General features: G+C 37.1%; 1 protein-coding gene across 1 annotated transcript in view; it reads left to right on the forward strand.

The window, feature by feature from the left end:
- Window positions 1-21,053, forward strand: part of LOC109095924 (zinc finger protein 804A-like) — a 48,413-nt gene extending 27,360 nt beyond the window's left edge. The window contains 4 exon segments of the mRNA XM_019109594.2: window positions 13,655-13,798; window positions 16,826-16,956; window positions 17,612-19,108; window positions 19,110-21,053. Of these exon segments, the coding sequence (XP_018965139.2) occupies window positions 13,655-13,798; window positions 16,826-16,956; window positions 17,612-19,108; window positions 19,110-20,589 (3,252 nt within the window). The 3' untranslated portion in view covers window positions 20,590-21,053.
- Window positions 21,054-27,604: the final 6,551 nt, after the last annotated feature.

The raw sequence follows: 27,604 nt of genomic DNA on the forward strand, positions 1-27,604 counted from the left end.
ACATCTGTTTTCCAGTGGCAAATCTTGAGAACTTTGGCATTGCATTGTTGCCATAGCTGAGGGTTGGGACGTGGAGCTCAAGCAGACTTTAGATGAGAGAAGACACACGGAAGACACATTATCACATCTCTGATCACATCTACACACAGTTCAAAAATACCACTCCAAACGCTCTCTTTGCCGCTTTATGTGAATGCAGGTCTTGTGTGGAAAGACGGGGTTCTTTTTCTGTTTCCATGGTTGCTTGTCTTAAGCCTGGTTTTGATAAAGCAAACGCTTTCCCAAGAGATGGAGACAGCGAGGATTAAAACAATGAAAAGGAGCACAAAATTTCTCTCTGAATTCAAACTGCAGATGACAGTGGGTCCTGTAACCATTGTTCCATATGACACTCATTTGATTAACTATCGAGAATTATTCCATCTTCTACAATTTCCATCACACTGTGCGAAAAGAAAGGCACCCACTTGTTTAATTGCCTCTCACTTGCAAACAAAGGCAGATAGCTTGCAATCAGTTATAGTAAAAGGAGAATACACAGGCTTTTGTCAGTTTAAAGGGGGTTTTCCTTGAAGCGCTGACACACGTGTTCATTCTCAAGTTGCCTGTGAATGCTGCAGAGAGGAAAATGAGGCTTCCAGCACGGCTAATTGATTCATTTGACAATCAGAATAATTCACGTCTGGTTGATTTCTTTCAAAGGTTAGCGTGCCCCTTCGTTGGGATTTGACTGTAGATGATCTACATTACCCTGGCACGGGAAATGCAACAGAGGAGCACATGCTGTTACTAAAGTGGATTTTGGCTAGCTGTAATAATTATTTGGGTGAGATAATAGATTTTGTTGCCATTTCAATTATTTAGGTTTTTTTTTTCTCAGTAATTTTGCCCTCTAATGATACTCCTGAAGTATAATTTACTTTATATAGAACCTTTGTGGGGACTGCCTTTGAGAGAACCTGCCTTGCAGCTGAAAGGCAAGCAAGCCATAATTACTCTACAGCTCGACACTTGCTTACTGATGGGGACAGATTTTTTATGTAAAGAACAGCAAAACCATCTTTTCTGAAACCATATTTGAAAGCATTTTAAAACAAAAATTATAAATAACCAAAAAGAAAAGAAATCCTGTGAAAAATTCCTGTCAAAATGATCATAATAATTTATAAAACTATTATTAATAATAATAATGATTAGAATTTATTTCAAAGTTAATAATATTCTTTCATTTATTTCCCATTTTTAAATTTTCTAAAACAAATTTTATGTTATTGAATAATGCTATTAGCTAATATAATCTAAACTGCTGGTTTATATTTTAATATTATAATACTTTTTATATTATTATAAAATAACTTTATACTAATATAATAATACCCCCCCTCCCCCCCTTATTTTATTTATTTATTTATTTATTTATTAAATGATTGAATAATGACTATTATTAAATGTTATTCATTTATCAATATGTCATCAATAATTAGTTAGCAATAATATGAACATGGTGTTTTTTTATGTTTTTATTTATCTTTTTTGTGGTATCTTTGTGGTTTACAAAACAAATGTAGAATATATTAACCTTTTACATTTTAGCCTTTTTAATTCTGTGTTCTCTCGTCAGCTACAGAGATAAAATCTCAGTCTTCATGGGGACTACAAAGGTTATGAGTTACCATATAATGCCATCACAGCTAAATCACACCTGTCAAGACTATGTCACAGTAATTGTTTGCAGAGACTATCTGAGACACATTCATTACTGGATCACTGATCATTCATCACTGAATGAATCAAACTCTTTTATGGGTAATCCATGTGCTCTGACAGCATGTAATGCAATGGCATAATCTGTTTCACATCCATTCTCAAACCAAATCTTTTTAGATGTCCACTTTTACTGGAAATATTTATGAATTCATCAAAAGTGAAGTTAGAATATGAAAACATAAATCATGAATCATTTTGTCAGAGTCATTTTATGATGAGAGGGAATTCCCTCAAAGCATCACTAAATTTATGGTGGAACAAGCTGAATCTGGATCCACCATCAATTTTTTTTTTTCTTTTTTTTTTTTTTGAATGACCAGTTATGACCTGTTTTTATTAAAAAAATAAAAAAATAAATAAAAAATCACTAAACATCACTGAACCAACCTAACAATTACTTACAGTATTTACACTGCTTTATCCTAGGTTGTTAGGAAACTCAGCCCTGGACTTTTATATATAACCTACTTTACAAGCAAGTGTCAACTATACAAAATCGTTATCAACAAACCCCTCCAATCTGTCATCAGTCCTTGCTCCGGGTCCTCATCATTTCCAAATTAAGTACTGTCTGTCTGTGTGCATGCAAACCCTCTTCAGATATTAAATGTGATTCAGAGATAATGATGACAAGAGAAATATAAGCTCCCATTGATCTCAGCCCACTGATCTTCAAGTTGTTTTGTGTAGTCCTTCTCAGTCCTGCACTCTTTTGTACCTAGAGCCCTGTTATTATAATCCTGCATACAGCTCCTAAGAGATCTCTGGGGAAGAGATAAGAAATAAGAAATAACAACCACCCCCCCTCCCCCCCCCCCTCTCTTATTTTTGTTCTTTTTGGTCTCTGCTCCAGTTCTTGGGGGGTGGGAGGGACAGAAATTGGGCCTCATGATATCCAAATGGTAATCACATATCATGTCATCAAAGCCAAAACATTATTTATGTCCTTTGAAGTTTATTTGTGCCTGTTGTTTGTGCTGTTGCCGGTACACTCGATTTGACCAACACTTGACTTTAGAATCAAATGGTGTTCCCCATGCTACAAGGAGGATAGATCTGGAGAAAGCTATCCATTAGCATTCCTGTTCATCTCAATGGTACTTGCCTTGGCAGCACAAGACACCCCTGAAGTACATTATCATTCAAATGTTTGGGGATGGTAAGATTTTTTTTTTTTTTATGTTCTTGAAAGAAGTCTTTTATTCTCACCAATACTGCATTTATTAAAGTAAAACTTTAATATTATTGCAATAGTAAAAAAATAAAAAACAGATGGATACGAAATGTTTGAAAAGTAGTATAAGTGATTTGAAATCTGCTATCATGAGCACTCAGTTTTGTTGCTAGGTTGTTTTGATCCAGTCAAACTCCATCATAAATGCCATGATTGGCAGATGGCAGCATAAAAATATACATAGTCTCAAACCCTTCACTATCCTAAGATTTGTCGTGAAAAGCAACAGACAGGACAAAATAGTAATTTCCAAAGTCATTTCTATTTCCAAAATCCATTTCACGCTTTTAAGAGCCCTTCATGAAGAAATCAGGCACCAGTAAACATCTGCAATACTAAAAAAAAAAAGTAAAAAAGCATGGATACTTCTGAATGGCCATCTGTAGAGAAAGATGCTTCCTGCTCTCAGACATTATTACTTGTACACTGTACATTGTAGCCTTGGAAGTCGCTCAAGCCTACAGTCCAGTTTTTTTGATTCTGAATAGTTAGATTCTCTTTCTGTTATTTAACGGGACCTGAAGCTCAGTCTTGCTTGCAGAGTTAACAGACTGAAAGCATTTTCTGGGGACCCTTCAGACCTTTGTGTTTCCCTTGGCCTATATGTGATATGTGTGGCGTATGTGTCCCCTGGCCCGTTTCTCTGTGTCACGCTGTGAATAAATGGTTGTTTCAGTGGCTGGGTCATGAGGCCTTTCGACATTATTAAGACAAAAGTGGCTGGCAGGGGCCGGCTGGTGCAATTGGAAGGATTAATTACAGCCTGTCTCATTTCAGCAGAGTCTCTCTTATTATTATCGATTGAGGTGGTGGAGATGAGACTTCGAAGATGTTGCTCATTTGAAGAACGCTGATGCATAGGCAGCACTAGTAGCTATCAAACTGAGGCTACCCATTCATTAAAGAGTGGCTGCGGAGCCCAAGCTCAGATTAAACCCAGTCACGTAGTGCTTTAGTGTGGCTCGCATGCACATATGCTACACTAAAAACCATAGCGTGATTTGAGGGATGAAAGGTGGCGGCTTGGCCTCATGCGCTCAGATCGTCATCGACCGTCACAGAGTGAGAATCGCAGCAGACTCAAAGCTCTCAGGAAAGACATCACATAGCTCCAATGATTAAAAAAAAACTTACTGAAGTAAAGTTAACAGGAAGTCATATTATAGCTTAGATGTGGTTCAAATTCACCTGCAATCACATGCAGTGAAAACTTCACCTGATGTGATTGAAAACAAAACGTCAAGGTCTGGCTGCTTAGCATGGCAGTGTTAGCTTCTGCTGGTAGATGCTTTAACTACACCATCTGGTTTACAAAAATGATTTGATGGTCATCTAAATAAATTAAACATTAAGCAATATACACACTTCAAAGTAAGATGAGTAAGATTTTTTTCATTTTTTTTTTTAATATAAATCAATAGTTTTATTTAAAACATTTAGCAAGGATTCATTAAATAGAAAAAAAAAAACAATTGACAGTAAAGACATTTGTAATGTTACAAAAGAGTTCTAATTCAAATGAATAATGTCCATTTGAACTTCTTATTCATCAATGAAAAGTGTGTGTGTCAAAAAATGTATTATGTTTTCCACAAAAATATGATGCACCAACTGTTTTCAACATTGATAATAATAAGAAAATGTTCTTTGAGCAGCAAATCAGAGTATTAAAATGATTTCTTAAGGATCATGTGACACTAAAGACTGGAGTAATGGCTGCTGAAAATTCAGCTTTGCATCACAGGAATAAATTACATTTTAAAATACATTCTCATAAATAAGTTCTTTTAAATTATGCTATTTTACAGTATTGCTGTATTTTTTTTTTTTTTTTGTCAAATAAATGCAGCCTTGTGAAGCAGAACAGTCTTCAAAAAATATCATCAAAACATCAAAATATTTTACTAACCCCAAACTTCTGAGTGGTTGTGTATTTGAAAGCAGCATATATACATAAATAATATTTAATTGTATTATAGTACAACAGAGCCTCCTTTTGAATGTGAAAAACGAGTGTAACATGACAGTCAGTCCCAAAACACAGCCAATAACAGTTCTCTCTGTATACATGCTTATATGGTTTCTCCAGATATCATAAACCTTCTTGACTGAAACTAACCAATAGTGATTCAGAAAATAAGCAGAGTTTGATTGTGACAGCTTGACAGTGAAAGTGTGAAATTCAAACCTACATGTAGTAGAAAAAAAAACACTTAAAATAAGACACCAGTAATGGCCTTATTTACAAGCCTGCAGCTTAAACACTTAGACCTGTAAGTCCTGCACTTCACACTCCCAGCACACCATCATGCCAATAAGGGAATTAGCAAATGAGTCATCTTTCATCGTCACTGTCGTCTGTGGGTTGCTTTTAATCGTGTTTGTCCCAGCTCACATTCAGTTGCAGTTTATACAAGCATGCCACTGAATGAAAATGTGCTACAAACTCATAATGCATGTTTTCTGTGATTGTACAACATGATAATTACTCATGTTGATTTTAAGATGAGTTCTGCATGTGCTATTTCCTTTTTGTTCTGCAGCCAAACATTTGGTTTAGTTTTCAGATCTGGAAAATCATTTTTGGTTCATATTGCATCTCAGCTTGAGTGTCAAGCAATAATAATGGCAATACCTGCATGCAATTATTTATAAATATGTATGCTTAAGATGAATATGCATGCTTGAAATTAATATGTAAGCATGAGATGACTTTGATTTCCCAGGCATACTGTAGATCAATATTCAGCTCACAAAGGATCAATACAAGCTGAATATTACCTGTTAGGGATGAAAGGGAATCATGTGTAGTTTGAATCATGTCTTTGAGCATGTTTCCTATTTTTGACAGGTTGCATTAACTCTCAGTCTTCTTTTCTCAGATACAACTTTCACAGCACCTTACTACAGCTGCTTTCTTTTTTTTTTCTTTTCTTTTCTTTTTTGAGACATTTGGGAAAGGCTTATCAAGCTCAGCTTCATCAAGCAGAAAAACGTCCCTCTAATTGCTGCATGCTCCATGTGATTTATCCAAGCTCCCGTGTCGTGTCTCCAAAAAGCCAAAGAAAAACATTTGCCATTCCCTTCATAACCTCAGTTGATTGCAGATGATAATTATCACATCTCTCCCTCCCTCACAATAGGAGGGCAATGTTAGGAAAATTAGCAGCTGTCAAATGGAGGCACATCTCCTCTGACTGCTTGTCAGCATATTTCCACACCCTTTCTCTTCGTTTTTTGTCTCTTTCTTACTTGTTACCTGGTCAGTGCAACTTCCCTGTAGGAATTGCAGCTGCAAGTCAAGGGCATTTGATCGTAGTCTTTACAAGAGAATTGTTCTTTTTACTCCCTGCCCCAAATCCACAGGCAGATGGAAACCAGCTTTTGAACCAGCGTGTAAGTGTGTGTGTGATCTCCCCCTCCTCTCTTGTCTTAATTCAACTACATCCTCTCCCAGTGCCGGCCGGGGGGCTAGCGCTTAAAGAGGCAAAATTGTAATGCAGATCACTGTGGTACAAAACCTCGCATGAGACACTTATGAGAGATCCCTGATGTATAAACCGAGTGTGTAAGGCTGAATTTCTCATCTAGCACCTAAATCGGCCTTGTCCCAGTCAACTTATCGTTTACTCAGGTCTTCAGGGATCCTTCTCTCTCCAGGCTTTGTGTCTACAGTCTACACAGCCTCCAATTAAAACCCACTCTCACAACTACTAGGAGCATAAAAAAGATGCTTGAAATGTGTTTGGAAATTGGTGTAAAACCAAACAAAAATATGTTTTTTTAAAAGCAGTGCATAAATAACGAACTAATGTACAGGGTTGTACAATATGGACTATTGCGCTCAATGAATACAGTGTGCACATAATGTGATGAAGGGATTTAATTTTGCTGGAACAGATCATAGTACTTTTTTTTTTTTACATATATGATTTCTCAAAACACGATGCATACTAGTTTTTTTTTCCTACCCCTTGGCATTTAGCTTTTCCAGTTTTTATATAAACCTTAAGTTTTGTCAGATATTTTTAACTTTTTTATTGATATACAAAAACTCTCAATTTTAATAAAACAATTAATTTTGCTTTTATATTTAACTTTTTTATTGATATTTAGATTTTTTTTTTTTTAAGAAAATTATTTTACAAGAACTCTCAAGGTTACTGAAACATGTTAAAATGAAAATCTTGAAATTCTTGACAGTTTTATTTATTGAAGATCTTAATCTTTCTAATAAAAACAGGAAAAAACATACAGACATACAAAAGTGAAAATAGCACCCTATGTTTGTTTATACATCCACAAAATAACGAGCTTGCAGCTTATGAATATGAATGGTATTCAGTGCCATATGTACTGCTATACAGTGTGCAATACTGTACATCCCCCTCAGCAATGTTTATTCAGCAGTAACAGTAATGCCTGGCTCTGATATGAAGTGCTTCCCATGACAAAACACAGCTGAAGGCTGTTTTGAAACCCTGTGCTAAATGAAACTGATGTACTCTTTTCGCCTTTAACAGAATAAATGCATTCAAAGTTAGTCAAGTTACAATACACAAAGTTCAAGAATCTCTTGCAATTTACTCAAGCCTGGGGAAACAGTCACTTGCTTTGCCATCAATTTAAAATGCAAGAGAGTGATTCAGCTGACTTCCTAGCTTCTTACGTGTGTGTGTGTGTGTATATACAGGTATATATACATATATATATATGTATATATATATATATATATATATATATACACATACACACTGTACTATTAAAATCCAATTAAAACTACAATCCACAAATGACAATTCATAAATACATGCTGATTATATTTTCATACTGCTATTCAACCAGATTTTTGGTCGGTTATGTCATTGTCCTAGGAGCAGTGCATCAATGTGCTGCCGTTGGTGGAAAATTGTGTTATCTCAAAACTTATCAAATGTGTTGTTCCCTATACACCCACAATGCTTTTTATTATTCCTCATACAATTATGTGTCATAATCAGGTGGTCGTTGGAAGAGCATATTACAGCAGGCGAGAGATAGAGACAAATGCAGGAGCTCCCATCATGCCCTCTAGAGGAGACTCTTCAGTCAGTAATGGAGATAGATTCTGTGTGTGTCAGCAATTTAGAAACAACAGCCAACAGGAATCCCACCAGAAGGGATACAATTAATCACAACAGGCGAGATGTAAGTGTCTGCTCGGAGAGATCTCGCTCTCCTGCAGTCTTCAGCGTGAAATGCCACTGCATCATTATTAAGGCTTGAGCCTGTTGGGTTTTTATGCTGCTTCAAAGTCAGTGTGCAGTTAGCGAAAATGGCCTCACCTCGCATTGCTGTGAAGCGTGGCTTGAACCTTGCATTGTCTTGTCTATAAACTGTAGAAGCGGTAGTGAATTGTGTGCTATTAGAGGAGTGTGTATTGAGAACAGTACAGTCAGTGCTCCATCACAACTGATCTGCTCGAGGAAGAGTAAAATTACTCCTCTAAAAAAACTACTTGAGTGGGCGGAAACAAGCGGATCATGTTCCGCCAGCCAGCAGAGTCGGTGTTGTGGTTTTCCGCTGTTTGCTGTAGCTTCAATTAGAACACAGTGTGTACACAGTGTTTATTTTAATTATTATTTTAATTTGAAAAGACATGAATGAGAAAATTTGCTAATCAAGAACTGAATCGTTCTGGGCACTTTGATAATTGACACTGTTTAAACACACAGAACAATGTAATTAGACGCAATAAGAAAATTTAAAGTAATGTGTCATATTTACAGGAACCATATGCAGTAATTTTCCGATCTTTTCCATTAGCATTTTTCCACTTATAATGTTAGTCAAGGTTTCTCACACCTAAAAATTGCTAACCTGACTCTGCTTACAGAATATTAAAATAATAACAATTATATTGTAGTAATTATAATTATTAAAATGTAATATTGTATGAAAATGTATTTTATTGTTATTTTTATTATTATTATTACCTTTGGGAGGATTGGCTTCTTGCACCCAGTCAAAATTTTGTTTTAAAATTATTAGACTGTTAAAATTATTTACTGACTCTGCTTACAGTAGATTTTGTACTGTATTTTTCAAAGATTTATTAAAAATAATTGATATTATATAATATTTAGTAGAGTATTATTATTAATATTATTATTTGATGATGCTGTATTTAAATGACTGGTAGAACTGGCTGTCATCAGTGTATCATTGTAGTTCATACTTCAGTGTTGCTGAATACTGAGCAGGTTTGATATGTATATAAAATGGACAATCATATGTTGCTTTGCTCGTGATATAATTGTGACACTTTCACTTGACTCAGATTGAATAACAGTGTTTGGTATTTGTTAGTTTAAAGCAGCTCTCATCTGTGTGATTTGTGACAAAGTGTAGAAATCACTGCTGGTTATTAAAGAAGACTGTAGTAAAGTCTTCACTGGAATAGGCTGAAAATATGCATGAGATTTACAGAAGATTTGCCCATGAGCAATATGAGTTAATATTTTCTCATAAATTATGCGAGAATCTGTAAAAAAAAAAAAAAAAAAAAATGAAATGATCCCCGATAAAAATTAATTTTTGATTTTCTTGACTAGGTATTGTTCCAAGGCTTCTGGGAAATGTGCATTAATTAATCAACATGTAGTTTTTAATTAATGTTATTTGAGACCGGGTTTAATTTACTGTTTAATTCATGAATCACTTGATGTGTTTTTGTGAAGGACCATCTTCATTTTCTCTATTTGCACCAAAATACGCTCTCTCTCAACCCTCTGCTCAGAAATTGCCCCTTTTCTACTCCACATAAAAGACTTCTCTCATAACCTAGGTGTGCTATAAAAAGAGCAATCACAGTCTCTCTGATCACCACTCATGTCAATCATATTTTGTCTTTATGTTTCAATAAATTTCTGATGTGAGGTGTTTTTGTGGTTCCCACCCTTGTGGTTGACCTTGTTAGGCAGTCCCATAAATGCATAAAGAGCCACTTGATCTTCATCGGCTCGTGTTCTCATGCTTGATGTTCAGTAAAAAAGAGAAGCCATGTTAAGTATCGCTTCAGATTTTGGAGATGCATTGTGATGCTTCAGAAGTGTGCTATTTCTATGAACACCCCCTGTGTGCCAACTCAATGCAGGATTTGTTTTAAGTCAGGCAGTAATCCACTGTATGTAAATACCCTTGTCTTTTGATGTTTTAATAGAATGCCAGATTGTAGATGTCTGCTGCTACAAATATTAAACAAAAGGCAAATGTTTAGTTTGCAAAATGTTTCTAAATGTGGCCCGTATTGATTATTCCTGCATTAGATTAGTCTTGAGACTGCGTTTAAAAGATTGGTTATGATCTTTATTCCCCCATCCACTGCACCTTAACACATAGGCTGCTGGAATTATGAGCGTTGACTGGAGTTTCATTTTTGGGCTTAGGGTATCAGAGGTGGCAAATGTACCACAAAAAGGTGTGTTTACACCGATTTTATAATGCACAAAGTCTGCAATCACTTACATGGGAATCACAATAGTGTTTAATGTGCTGGAAAAACGCGACTGATTGTTGATTTTTGTGCATAGCCTACAGAAAACAACAGAAGGATAGACTGGTGCTGTGAGACTGAAGTGCCAGTGCAAAAACATACTTATAATGCAAGCAGCTGGTGTTTTAATGTAGTTCTTTGTTGTTAGTTTAGTCACAAAAATAAAAATAATGAATGAATTCTACCCACTAAATGTATTTGATTTATTTATTGTTCACAAGGTGTTGCTATGCAGTTTCTAGGGTGTTCTCTGGCTGTTGCTTTTTAACTTTTTAAAGGGATAGATCACCCAAAAATTAAAATTTTCTCTCAAGGCATCTTTTTGTGCAGTCTCTAGCTTCTGTTAACTGTCATACATGTTTGTAAAGAAAAATGTTGGAGGATTTCAATGTAAGCCAAGAGGAGACTGGTTTTACTTTGCTGAGGCAACTTTAATTCCTTTGCTCCAGTAAATAAAATCTTGGTTCTCGTGAGACTAGCATATTCTCTCTGGACCTTACGCTACGCTGACTTCAACCGCAGGAATGTGACTCTTTTGTGCGCCGACAGTTAGAGGAAGCTAGAGATTACAGTTTATAAAGTTTTAAATATGGATATTTTACTTACAAAAACATCAAATCGCTTCAGGAGGCCTTTATTAACCCCCCGGAGCCGTGTGGAATACTTTTTTATGATGGATGGATGGATGTGCTTTATTGAACTTCTTTTGGACTGTTGAAAAATAACACCCATTCACTGCCATTATAAAGCTTGGAAGAGCCAGGACATTTTTAAATATAACTCTGATTGGATTTATCTGAAAGAAGAAAGTCATATACTGTACACCTAGGATGACCTGAGGGTGAGTAAATCATGGGGTATTTTTCATTTTCGGGTGAACTATTCCTTTAAATCAGTTACATAAAAGGTAGATTAGTCTAATTTGAATCTGGAAAAACAATAATAAAAAAATTAAATCCTGATTACTCCTTGCCTAACTTTTAGCTTGTCAAATAAGTTCTTAAGACATGGTCTTAACATGTTGGCTAAGATTATGGACCTGGCCCCTGGGTGGTCGCTAGACTGTTGTGTGGGCTTTGAACACACTCCCAAATTTTTATGATATCCTGGTGACTAGATATGTTTCTGACCCTGCCTTCAATGCACCTTTATAGGATTTTCCCCCTTTTTATTGTATGCCAGGCAAAAATGGTAGTCTGATAACTTAGAAAAGTAATAGCACACCTCTTATCAGCCCTCTGCATAATGTCAGGTATATATTGTGTTCGTAATAACAGCGAGGGGTGCATTATGTGCGGTAATTTAATATTAAGTGTTGTTCTAAATGTGAAACAGTAATAATGATGTTTGCCTTATAAGTATCACTAAAAATCATAAATTATAGTAGTTTGTTTTTTTATTACCCTCAGATTTTGCCTATGGTCACATGCCCTTAAGAACAACCTCATTCTATTTTGAAATATTGAAAGGAACAGAGAGGTATGAGGGATTTCTCAGCTTGATACAAAGTTGTTGTTAAGTGACTGCTTTCCCCCATGCAGTGATGAGATCTATCTGCTGTGTAAATGAGTTCACAGCTTCACACCACATCATTCGCTTTTTGTGTTTTTTTTTCTTCTTCTATCCACATATTAGCTCTGGTGTTTAATTTTGCTCCCAAACACTTTCAAGCAGAAAAGTGGCTAAAGCCAACTTAAAAAAAAAAAAAAAAAAAACAGAAAAGAAATGAAAACTCCCTTGACTTGGAGGTTGTTAATAAGTCTATAAAATATGGGCATGCTTTGCACCAGCACAGATGCCCACATAAGGATTTTTCCCAAAAGGCATAACCATTTTCTGATACAGAGTGAGTGAATTTGGTCTAACCATTCAGTGCCATTGAGCAAAAGAAAATAAGGGTCACTTTTCCTAGCACATCCAGCTAATCAAGCAATTCTGTTTTCATTACCTGTAAGCTAGCCACTTATTAAATACAATTACACGGCAATTGTTTCATGCTGCTTCACAGTGGGTGTGAGTGAGATGGATGTTATTATTTTTGCATATCACAGACATGAGTTTAGCAGCAGCGTATTCTCACCTAAAGCGAGTGAGAGACAGACTATCAGATCATTTGAATGGGCTGGGCTTCCCTGTCTCTCAGTCTAATGGGTTTGATGCAGTTGTGAAAAGCTCACAATCATGTCAGTAATAACACTAGATATATGTTTGTTGGCTTTGACTGATGATGGGAATCGTATATCATTTATTGGCAATCTCATTCTGGTTGACAAGTTTGATAGTTGACTTAATCATCCTTGGCTGATTTACTAGTTCTCCATTGCATGCTGTTCTTCACAGAAGTGACAGACTCACATTTTACTCTACGATGGGTTTTATGGTAAACACAATGAAAAAATGCAAGTGCTTTTCCTTTTACCTATATGGTCATTTGGATTGGAGACCCTCTGGGTTTTTATTTATTTATTTATTTTATATATAAATCTGCACGTTTCCATATATCCAGAGCTTTAAAGAAATTAGATTTGAAATACAATCTGCCCTTGGTGAAAGTAAGTATTCCCATCTAAGATTTGTTGTAAATCAATATTTAATAAAGAGTATTACAGAAAAGGAAGAAAATGAGGATGGCATCATGGGAGCTGAGTTTGGTTTTATGAGCATCATTTTCAAAGAAGAGAACCACAAATATTCACCCTCACAAATTATAAATATATATCAACATGACAGCAGCATGTGTACTGTATACATAAATTTGTCTACTAATATTTGTGAGTTTATTTGACCATATCTAGCATATAAAAGGTTTCTTGTTTGGCGAGAGTCTTTCTGTATTAACAGGAAAAAAAGACTATTCTCACTAATGGTTAAATGTGTGCAATTGAAAAGGAAATATTTGTCTTGTATAATGATTTTCTCATCAGTTTCTTTCTTCTCAGTATATTTATATGTTGTTACGTCTAAAAATTCTAAAAACATGTACTATGTCCCAAGTCAAGGACCTCATGAAGGACATTACATGACAGAGTATCACTCTAAATTTTGTGATTTCATCAAACGTTTTTAAACAAGTTGGAAGCTGTTATCCTGATGGATTATGCTGTTTCCTTTTGCTCCAGGATTATGCTGAGAAGGAGAAAACCTTGGCCAAAGCCCTGGAGGACCTCAAGGCCAACTTCTACTGTCAGCTGTGTGACAAACAGTATTACAAGCATCAAGAGTTTGACAACCACATCAACTCGTATGACCATGCTCACAAGCAGGTAATGGGCCTGTTGTCTGCCCCTTGAGACTTCCACTGATGCAATGCATAGCAATAACAGTGTTTTTTTAGAAGATGACAGCAAATGGATTTTGTAGCACACATGTACAGCACAAGACAAATGGCTTCTACTTCGACACAGAGTTAGTGGAGTGGTGGTGATCTTATGGACTTTTAATTTAGAAGGCCATAGATCAAAAGCAGGCAGGACAATCGGAAGTCCTACTGCTTTGATGTTGTTTGTTCCTGTGGTTTATTTCCTTTTCCCAGGACAGCATTAAATCTGTTTCCCAGCAGGATGCTATATAAACAAGTTAGAGTGCTAGTTTTGTTGACCAGTTCTTGAGCACAGCAAATTCATTAAGCAATAAAGCCATCATCCATTAACTTTTGCTGAAAATAGCTTAATTCGAGTGGATTTGGTATTGTCAGTAACCAGATCCACTTAAGCATTTGAATATTTTACATATTTGTGTATTGTAAGTGAACAAACGTGCTAGTTAACAAACAGATCATTCAAAAGTTAACTGGTCAAAAGCTTTAGATAAAGTCTTTAAAAAAGGTTCTTTATTGCATCTATGGTTCCATGAAGAAACTTCAACATCCATGGAACCTTTCCATTGCGCTAAAGAAAATGGAAAAAGGTTCTTTAGATTATTTAAAAATGATTCTTCTATGACATCACCGCAAACACTCTTTTTTGAAACTTTTGTGTTTTAAGAGGAAATGTAGATAGATAGATAGATAGATAGATAGATAGATAGATAGATAGATAGATAGATAGATAGATAGATAGATAGATAGATTCTTCAATTCTGATATATTCAGCAGCAAACAAACATATCATAACTTCAGTGCTGTTTCACACACAGTATATGTTGATTTAAGAATCGCCAGCTTCCAAAAATAGCAGTGTAACCTTTAATAGCAAGTTAAAGCTTTAATTCCACCCCTTGTCCTGCTGTTTGTTATAGGCCCTAAACCCTGTGCTCTGACTCACTCAGAAACTAAATGCATGGAGTCTCTGGGGCCTGCTGTGCTGTCAATAACAAAACTCACTGAACTATTGACTGAACACCAATCTACAAACCCTCCACCCATGACCTTGCTATATTGAGCACAGCAATAGAAGCGAAATGAATGGATTATGAAGGAAAAAGCCACTCCCCCTCACGCTCTGATATGGGTGCTACACATGCTAGTTTGTGTCATTCAGATGGCCTCCTATCTGAACAGTTCAAACAATTCTACAGCATGGGCACCCGCTACCATTCAGCTTCTCAACGAATGGGGTTGATGGATGAATAGCACAATTTCCCAGCAACCCTCAGGAGCTGGCAGAGCATGTCTGCTGAGAATATAATGGAGTATGGGAGACTCACGGCCCTACAGGAAGCCCAGAGCTACAGAAAAGCCTGGTGTTCCTGTCAGTGTGTGAATCATCACTGCCAAGCCTTCACTGTCTGCCTCTGACTGGTCTCAATGTTGCTTTTAATTAAGAATACATATCCGGTCAAAAAATTACTGTGTTAAAATTTTCATTCATTCTCAAGTGGCCTGTCAGTCATGTCTGCCCCCACTGTACATGAAAGGATTTCACTGGGCATTTGCTCTCTCGCATCAGGGCTGCATCCTACTATAAATGATGTAACCACATCCAGTCATGTGAAATACAGACTACATGCATTAACGGCTCATTTCAGAGCTTCTCTCGCCAAATACATTAACAATCAATGAAGAACAGCTCCAAGAAATGCACCTAATAGTCAAATAAATATAGCCCACGCCAACCTGTTTGCTATTTTTTTGCTGGCTGACAGTGAACCAGCGCAGTTCATCAGGCCTGAGTTTGCCCATACTGTGCCAGCAGAGAGCGACAAGACAGGCGCTGAAGGAAAGAGGGCAGGTGCACAAAGAGACCCTATCCTGATGGGATCAAACTAGTTACCCTGATGTGCCCACTCCACACTGAGCAGCCCTTTAACATGACAAAATTATATCTGATGTGACTGCTTCATGTTCCCATGACTATGAGCCCCAGCCACGGTAAATGCAATCACTGAAGCCTTCTCAAATAGGAGAGGCTACAGCGCCACTGAACTGTGTATAACTGTGCAACCTGAGTGGAATGCATAATGTTGGGCCGAATGACTCTTGGCTGCCTGGAGAAACCATCACTGTTTTACTCTCAGCTTTTGCTAACACAAAATCTGCCTGACCAAAGTACAACACATAGTTCATTGTGCTATAAAGATGCTTTTCAGAAGAGCTCGTCATCTGTCTTAAAGCTAAGCATCAAGTATTAATGGATAATTGAATGAAAGCTTTCAGGATTAATTGGATATGATAACTGTTCTATAGCTGGAAGTTGCTTGGAGATGTCTGGTGCTTTCAAAAGGAGTGTAGTCTTTAAACATCCATAAATATCATATCCTTGAATAATTAATGAAAGTTAATTTATATTATCTAACTGACTTAATGTAAGTGGACACTATGCTCACGTAATCCTAATCGATACCTCTCACTACCTGGGATGCATTTACAGCCCTTGCATCAGACTGTCATGGCAGCTTCCATCAATCTTGCATTCAAAGCACAAAGTCTTTCAGACCAGGAAACAAATGCAAATTAGCATCACTGAGTTTTATCTAAAATAAATAGGATGATTTCATGGAGTATAGCAACCTCATTCTCTGCTTCTTTTCATTTGCACAGAAAATGGATTTGATGAAACATAACATTGGTGTGCAAACACCTTAATTACCTTCCTTCTCTCTTGAAGAGATTTTTTATCTTTTTTTTGCTGTGTATCCCTCAATGTGTGATACATAGTGATATCCAGTCTTCATAATGAAAGGTTGTTAAGCACGGAAAAAAGATCCATGGTCTCAAAGAGGATTATCATTCAAATAGTTTTTTTTATAGTTAATAGTTACATTTTTATTTATTTATTTATTTATTTATTTATTTTGCTTTGGTGTAGTTGACATACTGAGATAGGTGAATGAATGAGATTTGTCCCCCCCAGAGACTGAAGGAACTGAAGCAGAGAGAGTTTGCCCGCAATGTGGCCTCCAAATCCAGGAAGGACGAGAGGAAACAGGAGAGAGCTCTCAGACGCCTACATGAGCTCGCTGAACAACGCAGAGAGGTGCAATGGTGAGGGACGTTTTGTTAAATTGTTATTTATATACTTATATACAATGTGCCAGTGTATACATATATAGAATAGGGTCTTAAAGCCAGAAAATCAGCTTTTTTTTTAATCGGTAATGTTCTTTGAGAACAAGAAAATAAGGATAATAGTATTTACAAATCTCAAATCAAGATTTAAAATAATGCTGCAAGATTAACTGCACTATTTCTAAGTCACTAATCAAATTTGGTCACATTGATCATGTTCACTCCATTGTATAAAAGTCATATGTCCTTGCTCACATCTTAGAATGCAAGATGTTATTTTATTCTCAAGTGTTCTTGGATACCATGGTGCAATCATCAGGTTTCCCCGTGAAGTCTAATCCTCATTATCAGCCCCTTTTCTAGTTAGTTAAAAGTGTAAATAAACCTGGCACATGCATTTCATTTTTTCGGACCCATTTTATATGAATTGCTCTTAACTACTATGTACTTACATTATTTAAACTAATCATTTGATAGAATGCACTTATTGTGTACATAAATGTTTTACATTGTACTTATAATTGAAAATACCATCTTGTAATTACATTTGTAATTAATTTCTGTAGTTACCTCTATAATTACACTGCTGACCATGCCTCTACCCCTTAAACATAATCTTTTTCTGGTACAGTGCCCCAGGAAGTGGTCCCATGTTCAAGTCTACCACAGTGGCAGTGGAAGGTTCTTTCAGGGAGTCCTGCTATGATGATGCCCAAGAAGAGATCCAAAGCTGTGCAGCTCAAGATCCAGGGGGTCAGATCCATTCCAGCAGTTGTGGCTTAGCTAGTAAGCAGTCACCATGGCCATACAATGGGAGGGCCAAAAAGCAAACTTTCAGACGCAAAATTGCATTCTCTTTTTCCTTTCCAAAGAAAGCATCTGTTAAGCTTGAGTCATCAGCGGCGGTTTTCTGTGAGAGCATGGAGGAGGGATCGATGGAGCGGAGCCGTAGACAAAGACTCAGAGCACGCCCTGTCGAGCTTGACCTACCTGGCTCCCCCACAGAGGAAAAAGTACTAAATTGTGAGGAGGCAGTTTACAGCACTGGCATACAGCAGGGCAAGCACTTCCAAAAATGTGACAATGATGTAAGTCAGAGGTCATCAGATATGCCTGTGGTGAGGGAGAGCCCCTCGTCAACGGCCTCAGATTTGTGTGCTTTGCTCGTTTACTCAGAGGATGTGCCCAGTCCCGCCGTCTCCCTCTTAAACACTTCCCCTTTTTGTTTAAACAGGGCTGATATTGTTCTTGACTCTGAGGACACTGTTGAGAGTCTGAAAAGCAACATTGCTGAAAGTAAACCTGAGACCTCTGAGGATGTGACAGTCGAGAAGAGTGGCATTTCAGAGGAGGGGCACTCGACCTTCAGTGAGTCTCCAGAAAAGACGGATGTGTCACCTAAGAATGATTCTCTTCAACAACAAGAGCAAGTGGAGGATGCAACTGCAAAGACACCTTACCATTTCACAAAACCCAGCCAACCTTTTTTCTCTGTCCTAAGCAGGGACGGTAACACCATCTTCCAGTGGCCCTCGGAGATGGTGACCTTCACAAGGACAGAGCCATCCCTGTCTTTCAGTTGCAACCCTCTCCATTTTGACTTCAAGAGGCCACGGATTAGAAGGTCTGCTGACACTCAGGAGATGACTGAGCCCAGAACTGATGAGGAATTATCTGTCTGCTCAGGTTTCAAATCCTGCCACTCTGACAAGCACATTGAGGAATCCACAGCCAATCCCAGAGACAGTCCCATCCAAGGCATGGTCAGAAAGTGTTATCAGTATTCAAGTGACACAGAGAGTTGTGTCAGGCTGAAAACACATGACAGGTGTAGACATTCCAAAGATTGGATCCACACAAGTAAGAGGGCAGAAGAGAAATTGCGGGCCAGGGATCGACGTCATTACAGGACCCCCTGCAAAAGGAAGCGGAGGAGGCGGAAGAGGAGGAGAGACAGACACCGGGAGACAGAGAGCAATATGGTGAAATCTAAGAAATTCTACAGACAACCTGAGTGTGTGGAAGGAATTAAAAGCCAATTTAGAGGCACCACTTCACAGCAAGAACATCCATTAGAGAAGTCAAAGCAATCAGCTCAAAATCAGGCTGAGAAAGCACAGCTACTCACGCAGGAGGCAAGACGCAGCAGCCGACATAAATGGCTCAGCGGGCTGCATCATTCTCTCTGATGAGTTCTGTGCCGATGGTGAAAAGGTGCTTGGGAACAGCAGGGAAAAACCTGACAATCCAACTGCAGGAAAGCTAACGACCACAGGACAGTGTTCCCACAACCAGGATGCATCCCACTCTCAGAAATCCAGTGCAACCAAAGGGTGCCGAGAGGAGACACCTACATCACCAGAGACTAACAGAGATGGACCATGTGAAGGACAAACTTTGAAAAGAAGACATACAGATTCTCTAAGTGAACGAGATGAGTCTTACAACCCCCCTCAATCACCGGAAGAGATTTCTTATGGGTGCAAAGAACTTACCTGTTGTGAGTACGGGATGAGGAGAAAGAGACAGAGGCCATCACATGTTCAAGATCAAACCCCATGCTTTGCAAATGAATGCTCCATTGTTACGAACAGTGTTCTGGAAGAGGACAAGGCTGTAGAGGAGTCGAGCATGAAATGCCTTGTTTTAAATGGCGCGTGTGACAGCCTGACCGGGTCAGACCAAATCTCATGCAGTATTGATGATGGAGACAGCAGTGCGGTTGATCCTCAGACATTTACTTCCATTAGCAGTGCCCTGGGTCATACTGTGGAGGAGAGCAGTGAGTGGCAGCAGAGCTCCTCCTCTCAGATCAATGCTTCATGCACCAAGGGCAGTCTAACTTTACTGGAGACAGATTCAAAGCTTTTGAAGGAGCCAACAAAGGAAAATAGTAACATCCACAGTAGCGAGTCTAAAGCAGCACAAACCCCCTTAAAGATCTGTAACAAGTATTCAGTGGCTGCTCAGGCCTGCCTGCTCGATGTGAGAGAGTTAGCCCTGCAGAGGACTGAAAAAGCCACTCATGACAAATCATGTCAGCACAGCCTTCAGATCCCACCGCCGAGATTTCACCTAGGCGTTCAGCCTGAGGAGAAGTTAAGTAGAGAGTGCTTCCACACCACCAGCTTGTTCCAACCCTCGCCATCTTTCCAGACCCCCTCAAACAGCATGGAGAGACGCTGCCTCTTGCAGATGCAGATCCAGAGCCATGGACAAGTGCTACACCAGCAGGTGTTCCCTACCAAGGTCAAATCTGTCCTGCCCAGGCCACATCTGCCCATGTCATCTGCTGTCCTCCATCCAGTTCACCTGCCATCCTCCATGCCTTCTGGCTCCATCACAATACGTCACACCATACTACAGCACCACACTGCTTTTCTGCCCCCACAACACCCTATCTACCCCCAACTAGTGTCTGTTTCTCGACTCCCCCTGGGGCCAGAGATCTGTCGACACACGGCACCTAACTTTATGACCCCATCAGCGGTGGCGCCCCCTAGTATTCACCCAATGACTGTGATGTTTCACGCCCTGCCACGGCCCGCAGTGTTTCCACCCATGTTGCCCCCTCATTCTGCTGTCATTCCTCTGCAGCCTCTCTTCTAGCTCTACGGGCATTTCTGTCTGTAACACGATGTATTTTATACTGCAGAAGCGAGAGAAATATCTGCAACGCTGCTCCCTTAGTTAGAATTTTGAGATAGGAAGTAGTCCTTTGGTAACATACAAAAGAGTTGTTTTTGCAGCTTGGAAAGGATGCTGTTTCTGTGCCATGTTGTCAGTAGAGATTCTTGCAGAAAAGAACTGCACAACAATTTTATTAGGATATATATATATAACTCACCTACCTGATTCATTCTGATTTTATTAGGATTTGTTGTTGAGAAGATTTTAACAGATTTAATCACCTCAAAGACAATAGTTTTATTGGATCAAGGGCAGAAAGGTCATGGTCGTTCGATGTGCACATCTCTGTAGAAAGAAATCATAATAAATATATATAATAGTAATATAAAAAGGTATATAATAGTAATTTTATAATAATAATATATATATATATATATATATATATATATATATATATATATATATATATATATATATATATATATATATATATATATACAGTATATATGTACACACACACACACACACACGCACACAAAATAACAATAGAATATATGATGGTTTCTATTTGCAAACTGTAGTGATAGTAAGTCCTAATGGGTCAAAGTAAACCTGCAGAGGATTTATGTAATACAGGCATTCATCATGTGTGACAGCATATAAAATGAATCACCTTGGCACTACTGTACAACAGTAATTACTTTAAATATAATGTTGCTGTGCCTGTTGAAGGCTAGCGGAATGCAGCAAAATAGTGCTATGCACCATGTGCTATGACAGCACTGTGTTGAACACATCCATAGTGCTCATTTATATGAGTGGTTTTTATGCAAATCAAAAAGCCCATAGCATGTAATGGGGAAACTGAATGTGACTGTGAAAGCTGAATTGATATGGGCAAATTATATTTCTTATTTTGCTAATTATGGGCAGTGTCAACCTCAGTACAGTGAATAAACGAACACAGAATGACAGTTAAGTTCGGACTACCCCCTTAAGAGGTTAAGGGGGGTAGTCCTTACTCTGAGAATGTGTCATGTGTGGTTTGATATGTACTTCCAGTTGTAGAACCTACAAGCTGTTGCCTAAAATGTTTGAAAAGAAGCACATAAATTACCAAGTGCAAATTCATATGTGGGTGTTTCCTGTATCCGTCATATTATAACCTTCTTGGATTAAGAGAACATACAGTAGGCTAGATCTATCTGAAAACAGCTGTATGACATGGAGTACCTTGCCCTGTAGCAGTTATTTAGGGAATTGTACTTTTCCTAACAATTTTTCCCCCTGTCTGAATGATTCTGAATCTGAATGGTTTACATACCCAAGAATTACCAAATAGCCTGTTATTTGCAGAACAAATTAACTGTTTCAAAATAAGTATTTACAACTAAGGCAATTCTCCTTATAAATTCATTAATATTATTGATAAGATTTGCATATTACACATGGAGGAAGGAAACATACTGTAACAGCCTTGTTAATAAAATGCTGGTAACATGATTAATTTTAACAAATATTTAACTGAAAATTATTAAAAATCCTGCTTTGGGGTAACTCCAAAACAGAAGTTCAGTTTTGTTAGCAAAGGATTCAATTTCCTCTGCTTGCATCAGATGAAAGAGGCTAAACTCAAGAGAAGGATTAATTTACTTATTTAAAATACTAACTACTAAAATACTTGAATCCAGAAGCAAGTCTAGCCAGTTAGAGAAGAACATATGAAATTCTGTGTCTTTTGAATTTTCACAATCCTTTTATTTTCAAAGGATAAGTGATAATTAATGACTCAGCTGTATTGATTTTGCAAATAGTCATATGGGAAGGAGACTTACTGAATTCTGGGTAATTATGCTACCATGTGTTTTTGATTAGATATATTTTTATTCAAAATTAAATTAATAAATAAAAAGCTATACAGCTCCACAATAATATTGCACCACTGCTAGAGAATAAGAATTGGAAATCAAGGTTTCAAATAAAATAATAACTATACTAAATATGAACAGATAAATGCTGTATTCAATGCTTAATGAGTACCAAGTCCAGACTGAAAGACAGAAACATTTAAAAATGAAATAAAAATTACAAATTTCCCAGTAGATGATTTTTTTTTTCTGAATATCCTAAAAACGTAACTTTATTACTTAATAAATACATATGCATTGAAATGAGTTGATATATTAAAAATCAAAGACAAAAAAGTTATGCAGAGACGTCCATAAGTGGTGCAGAGAATGAAAGAGACTGGTGTTTTTGTAAAAATCTGTTTAACAAAGCCCTGAATACTACCAGATTGCCCCTTCTTAATTCATGTCAATTCTTGAATCATAAACACTGTTACTATTTTTTTTCCTGCAGTCAAACAAACATGCTTTGGAAAACTGTATATGCTGTAAATCAGTACTATTTATAAATCATGTAATATGTAATGAACATGTACATATGTTTTATGTTTTTATTGTGCCAGGTACTCTGTATGTATGAATTATTTAGATAAGATAAAACAACTATGTTTTTTACGCCACTTTGCCAGCTGAATGATGCCGAAGTACTATGTAATAAAACAAAGAAACAAGCTTGTGCTTTCATATGTGTACATTTGAGATGTGCTTTAGACAGCTTTTGGGTTTACCACACACACAGGTGAAAAAGTCCACAGTATATGGCTATAAACACAATAGACATGAATGCTTTTTGAAGCCTGGGAAAATCCAGGGTTTTGTCACAGCTAGGAAAGAACTGTTGAATATTTCATTTTAAGGTCTCGCACAAGCAATGCAGAGGTTATTGAGTGAGACAGCCACGGTCATTTTCTTGCAACTTTCAGGCAGTGCTCTCCAGACCATTGGAAGGTTGAGCTTCTACTACTCCAGTCGGCAGCTTCCTGCAGCAGCGCTAATGCCCTCACCTCTCTATGAGAGTGACATCATTATGCAGAATTATTCTGCCATCCTGTATAAGACTGATTATCTCAGATGTTCTGCTCAGATGTTATTTCCCTTCCAGTCCTTGAGTCACTTCTCTCCGAGGCTCCTCTGTTGTTAGACAGCATTACCTTCTATTGCAGGCTCTCTGAGCCGCTTTGTGTGCCGACCTTTTTTTATACAAAACAGCACTCTGTAGATTTCCTCATACTTTGTGACTCATAAGCCCAGTCACAGCACTGGCTTGTGCCATTTTATTTCCCTGGAACGGATGCGTGTGATTTCTGCACCCGCTACCTCAATCCCACAGAGCTAAAACATGGTCTTCCTGCTGTCCACATGCTGGGCGCCGTGTTTAATCACCTCTCCCTGAACCTGGACAACCCGGATGATGACTACCGGGCTTGTGTCCTTGTAAAAAAAAATGAGCCAAACAACTAACGTCCATACTTATTTCCTTTTACATACATTGACATGCAGCATTTGCATAAAGGCTTTGTTATATAAAAGCACCAAATTACAACATTTTGCAAGCTAGAACGCTGTGTTTCCTTAGAGCGTATCTAGCCTGCAGACTTATGGACCATCTCTTTACAAACACCCACGTACAGCACTGCCTCTCACAGCCAGAATAATGCAGGGATAAACAAATGCCTGGCTACCCTCAGACAAAAGCATTCTCTACAATCTGAGCATTGTACCAGTCTAATCATGGTTTCCTATTCATTAAAATCTGAGCATTATCTCAGTCATCTAGTTTGTTTGTTGATCACAGTCTCATGTTCAGAGGATGGATTCTATATTGGGGATGCAATTAACAATCCAGGCATCTCATTTGTGCTGTCTCGTTATCCTTTTTGTTTGTTGACTTTTTATTTTCCTCACAAGGTCAAAGAAATACACAAGAGAGTGATGCAGGAAACTGCAAAACACACAGACACAAGCAGGACTGTCAAGCTGTTAAATAAAGTCTAATTAACACTTCCATTCTCTTAGAACAGAGATTTTATTACTAAACGAAGATGAGCTTCTGGATAATTTCACTCTCATTATTATAGAATGAAAGGAAAGTCTGTGTGTCTCCGAATGGTGAGAGAAGCATCTGAATTAGGGACTGTAAACGATTAAATCTGCCTTCAGTTTCTATTACATACTGTCTGTGGTGTGTATTAAAATCTGACCTCAACTTTGTACCTTTTCTTCATAGGCACTGCCTGGCACTCTTAAAGTGCTCCTGTTACAGATAATCCAGCAGTAAGTCAAAAAAATTGTCAAGAAAGTTATTGCTAACCTCAATAAGAGCAGATTTGACAGTAGCAAGCTTACAAATTTCATTGCCTGAAGTCTCTGCATGAAAAATTAATAGCATATAAAGAAATATCAAATACTGTAAACATCTAAACACATTCAAGTATCAGTGTTGCATGGCTAATGAATATGAAAGCAATAAGCCTTGATAGGCCATTTGTTTTACTACAACTAAGACACGTTCTTAGACAGCACATGAACTAGTGTGCATTAAAACCCATTATCCATGTAAAATCACTGTAATGCACTAACTCACATGACTTATGTTCAGTAAAGACTTACATTTATGATTAGTAATTACTGGAGTACACTATTCAATTATAGCAACAGTGGGTGGTTTCCAACTGCCTAGCAACTTAAAGCAATAATATACAACACTACATACGGGGAGGGATTGTAGATTAAATGAACAGTAGAGTATATTAATATTATTAATATTTGGTAGGGTCTGTGCTAACTTGATATTTGTAAAAATATTTTCTGAATCAGAATTTAGTGTCTCAACTATCAGTTTTATAATTCCAGGTGGGAAAAAAAAAGAATGTATATCATAATGCTACAGTAGTAAGTCTCATAAAAATGTGCATGTAGACCGTAAATGCTTTTTGAATTTTAAATGAGGTTGTGTGATGTGTGATCAGATCAGCAAGACTTGAATATTTTTATGATTTGTTATAAAGAAACATATATTCATGCTTTTCTGCTTATCTGCTTTAGCTTGGATAAGCATTGTCCTTTGAGTCGTGTGTTCTGTGGCCCACTGGCCCATGAAACACCTCCACAGCCCCCCTGTAGGGCTGATGAAATAACTCAAATGAAGTGCATCATCCAGATATAATCTGCATACTATATCATGGATATTGAGTATATTTTCTACTCATTTGACATACTTTTTTGCATACTGTATAGCAGGGAATGTATTATTCTGTTTCAGTCACATGAGAGAGCTGTAGACATCTCCCCTGTGAGGAGAAAGAAGGTCACAGAGTCTTGACACTGAATGCTTTGTGATAGCTATGAATTGCCTTGTTGCTCTCATGACACAGCCTATCTTCATACTGGCACCATTGACTGTCCACTTAGATCACTTTATTGATCCTACTGTCACTGATCTTAATGCACTGCACTGCTACTGAGATGATTTCTGTCAAAATTGGGGTCAGTGACTAATAATTTCACCAAGCTTTTCAATAGAGATGTCTCATCCTAATTCGACAATATTATATTTGCATACATTACCTTTCAAAAGATTAGATTCAGTGATTTTTTTATTTATTTAAATTTATTATTTTATCAAAAATACAGTAAACCCAGTACTATTGTGAGATGTTATAAAAATGTTGAATAATTCCTTTAATGGCAAAGTTGCCATTTTTAGCAGCCATTACGGCAGTCGTCAGTGTCACGTGATCCTTCAGAAATAATTCTAATATGCTGATTTGCTGCTCAAGAAAAACTTATTATCAATAATGAAAACAGTTGTGCTGCATATTATTTTTGAGGAAACCTTGATACTTTTTCAGTTGTCTCAGTCTCAGTTGTTTCTATTAAGAAAGTTCAAAAGAACAAGACTTTTTTTTATAAAAGTCAAAGTCAAAGTCATTTACTCACTTTTTATCAATTTAATGCATCTGTGCTGAATAAAGGTATTCAGCACATAAATAAAATAATAAATAAATAAACTTAACATTTGGACCAGTAGAATCAAACAGTCTTTTTTATATCATTAGTTTAAGGCTAAAGTCTTTCAGATGTTTACATAGGTTTTTTTAATGTTATATTTCTTTGTTTAAATATATATGTCCTCTTTTGTAATTATTTTAAGGAATGTAGTAGATTATATTACTCACAGTACAATGGCAGATTACAAGCAGTCTTGCTCAATCCAGTGTATGTCATCGTTCATTCATGTAGCGTTAATTCACTGAGCTGTGCCTGTGAGATCGGATGGATTTCTTGAATATTAGTTTAGTTTATTAGTTGTTGATACTGTCAAATGTTAATGTCTGTAATCTTTTGAAAAATTTACAGTATCAAAGAAAAATGCAGATACAAATTGATAAAATGTTCACCAAACCCTTTAGATTGCCCATGATTTTCAGAAATATTGCATTAGCTGGATTTTAATTACATCACTTTAATGTCTTTCGAGTGATAAAATGTTCACCAAACCCTTTAGATTGCCCATGATTTTCAGAAAATCACAGCGAGATGTGATTTGGATCCAAATTGAAATATTTCTTGTTTTAGCTTAACAATCAAGTGCCAGACAAGTAAACATTGTTCCAAATACTGTCCTATATATTCTTCTTCTTCTTCTTCTTCTTCTTCTTCTTCTTATTTTATTATTATTATTATTTACCTTTCTGAACACCAGACCTCTGCGGAGGACTGAGCATTGTGTTGAAAATGTTTCACATTTAGAATTAATTTGCAATTCATTTTATAATTAATTTCTTTTTGCTTTTATTTCTTGCTATTTCCTCTTCAGTAAATTTCACCAAAAGTACTTCCTCTTACAACTGTGTGTGAGGAACATGTATGGCTGTTATCTCTGTTCATTTTCAGATCACAGATAATTTACAAAATTAAGATAATTTAGGTTTTTCACATAACCTAATATCACTTGCTAAGGACAGTGCTATGGCTGTTGGTCCTAACAGTACTTTAGGCTATCTTTAATTAAATGGCAAAATAATACTCAACTGTGAGGGAAAATATGTGAGCATCCTTAAAATAGTGTTGCCTTAAGTAATACT

This window comes from Cyprinus carpio, chromosome A9 (assembly GCF_018340385.1).
Source record: "Cyprinus carpio isolate SPL01 chromosome A9, ASM1834038v1, whole genome shotgun sequence".
NCBI lineage: Eukaryota > Metazoa > Chordata > Actinopteri > Cypriniformes > Cyprinidae > Cyprinus > Cyprinus carpio.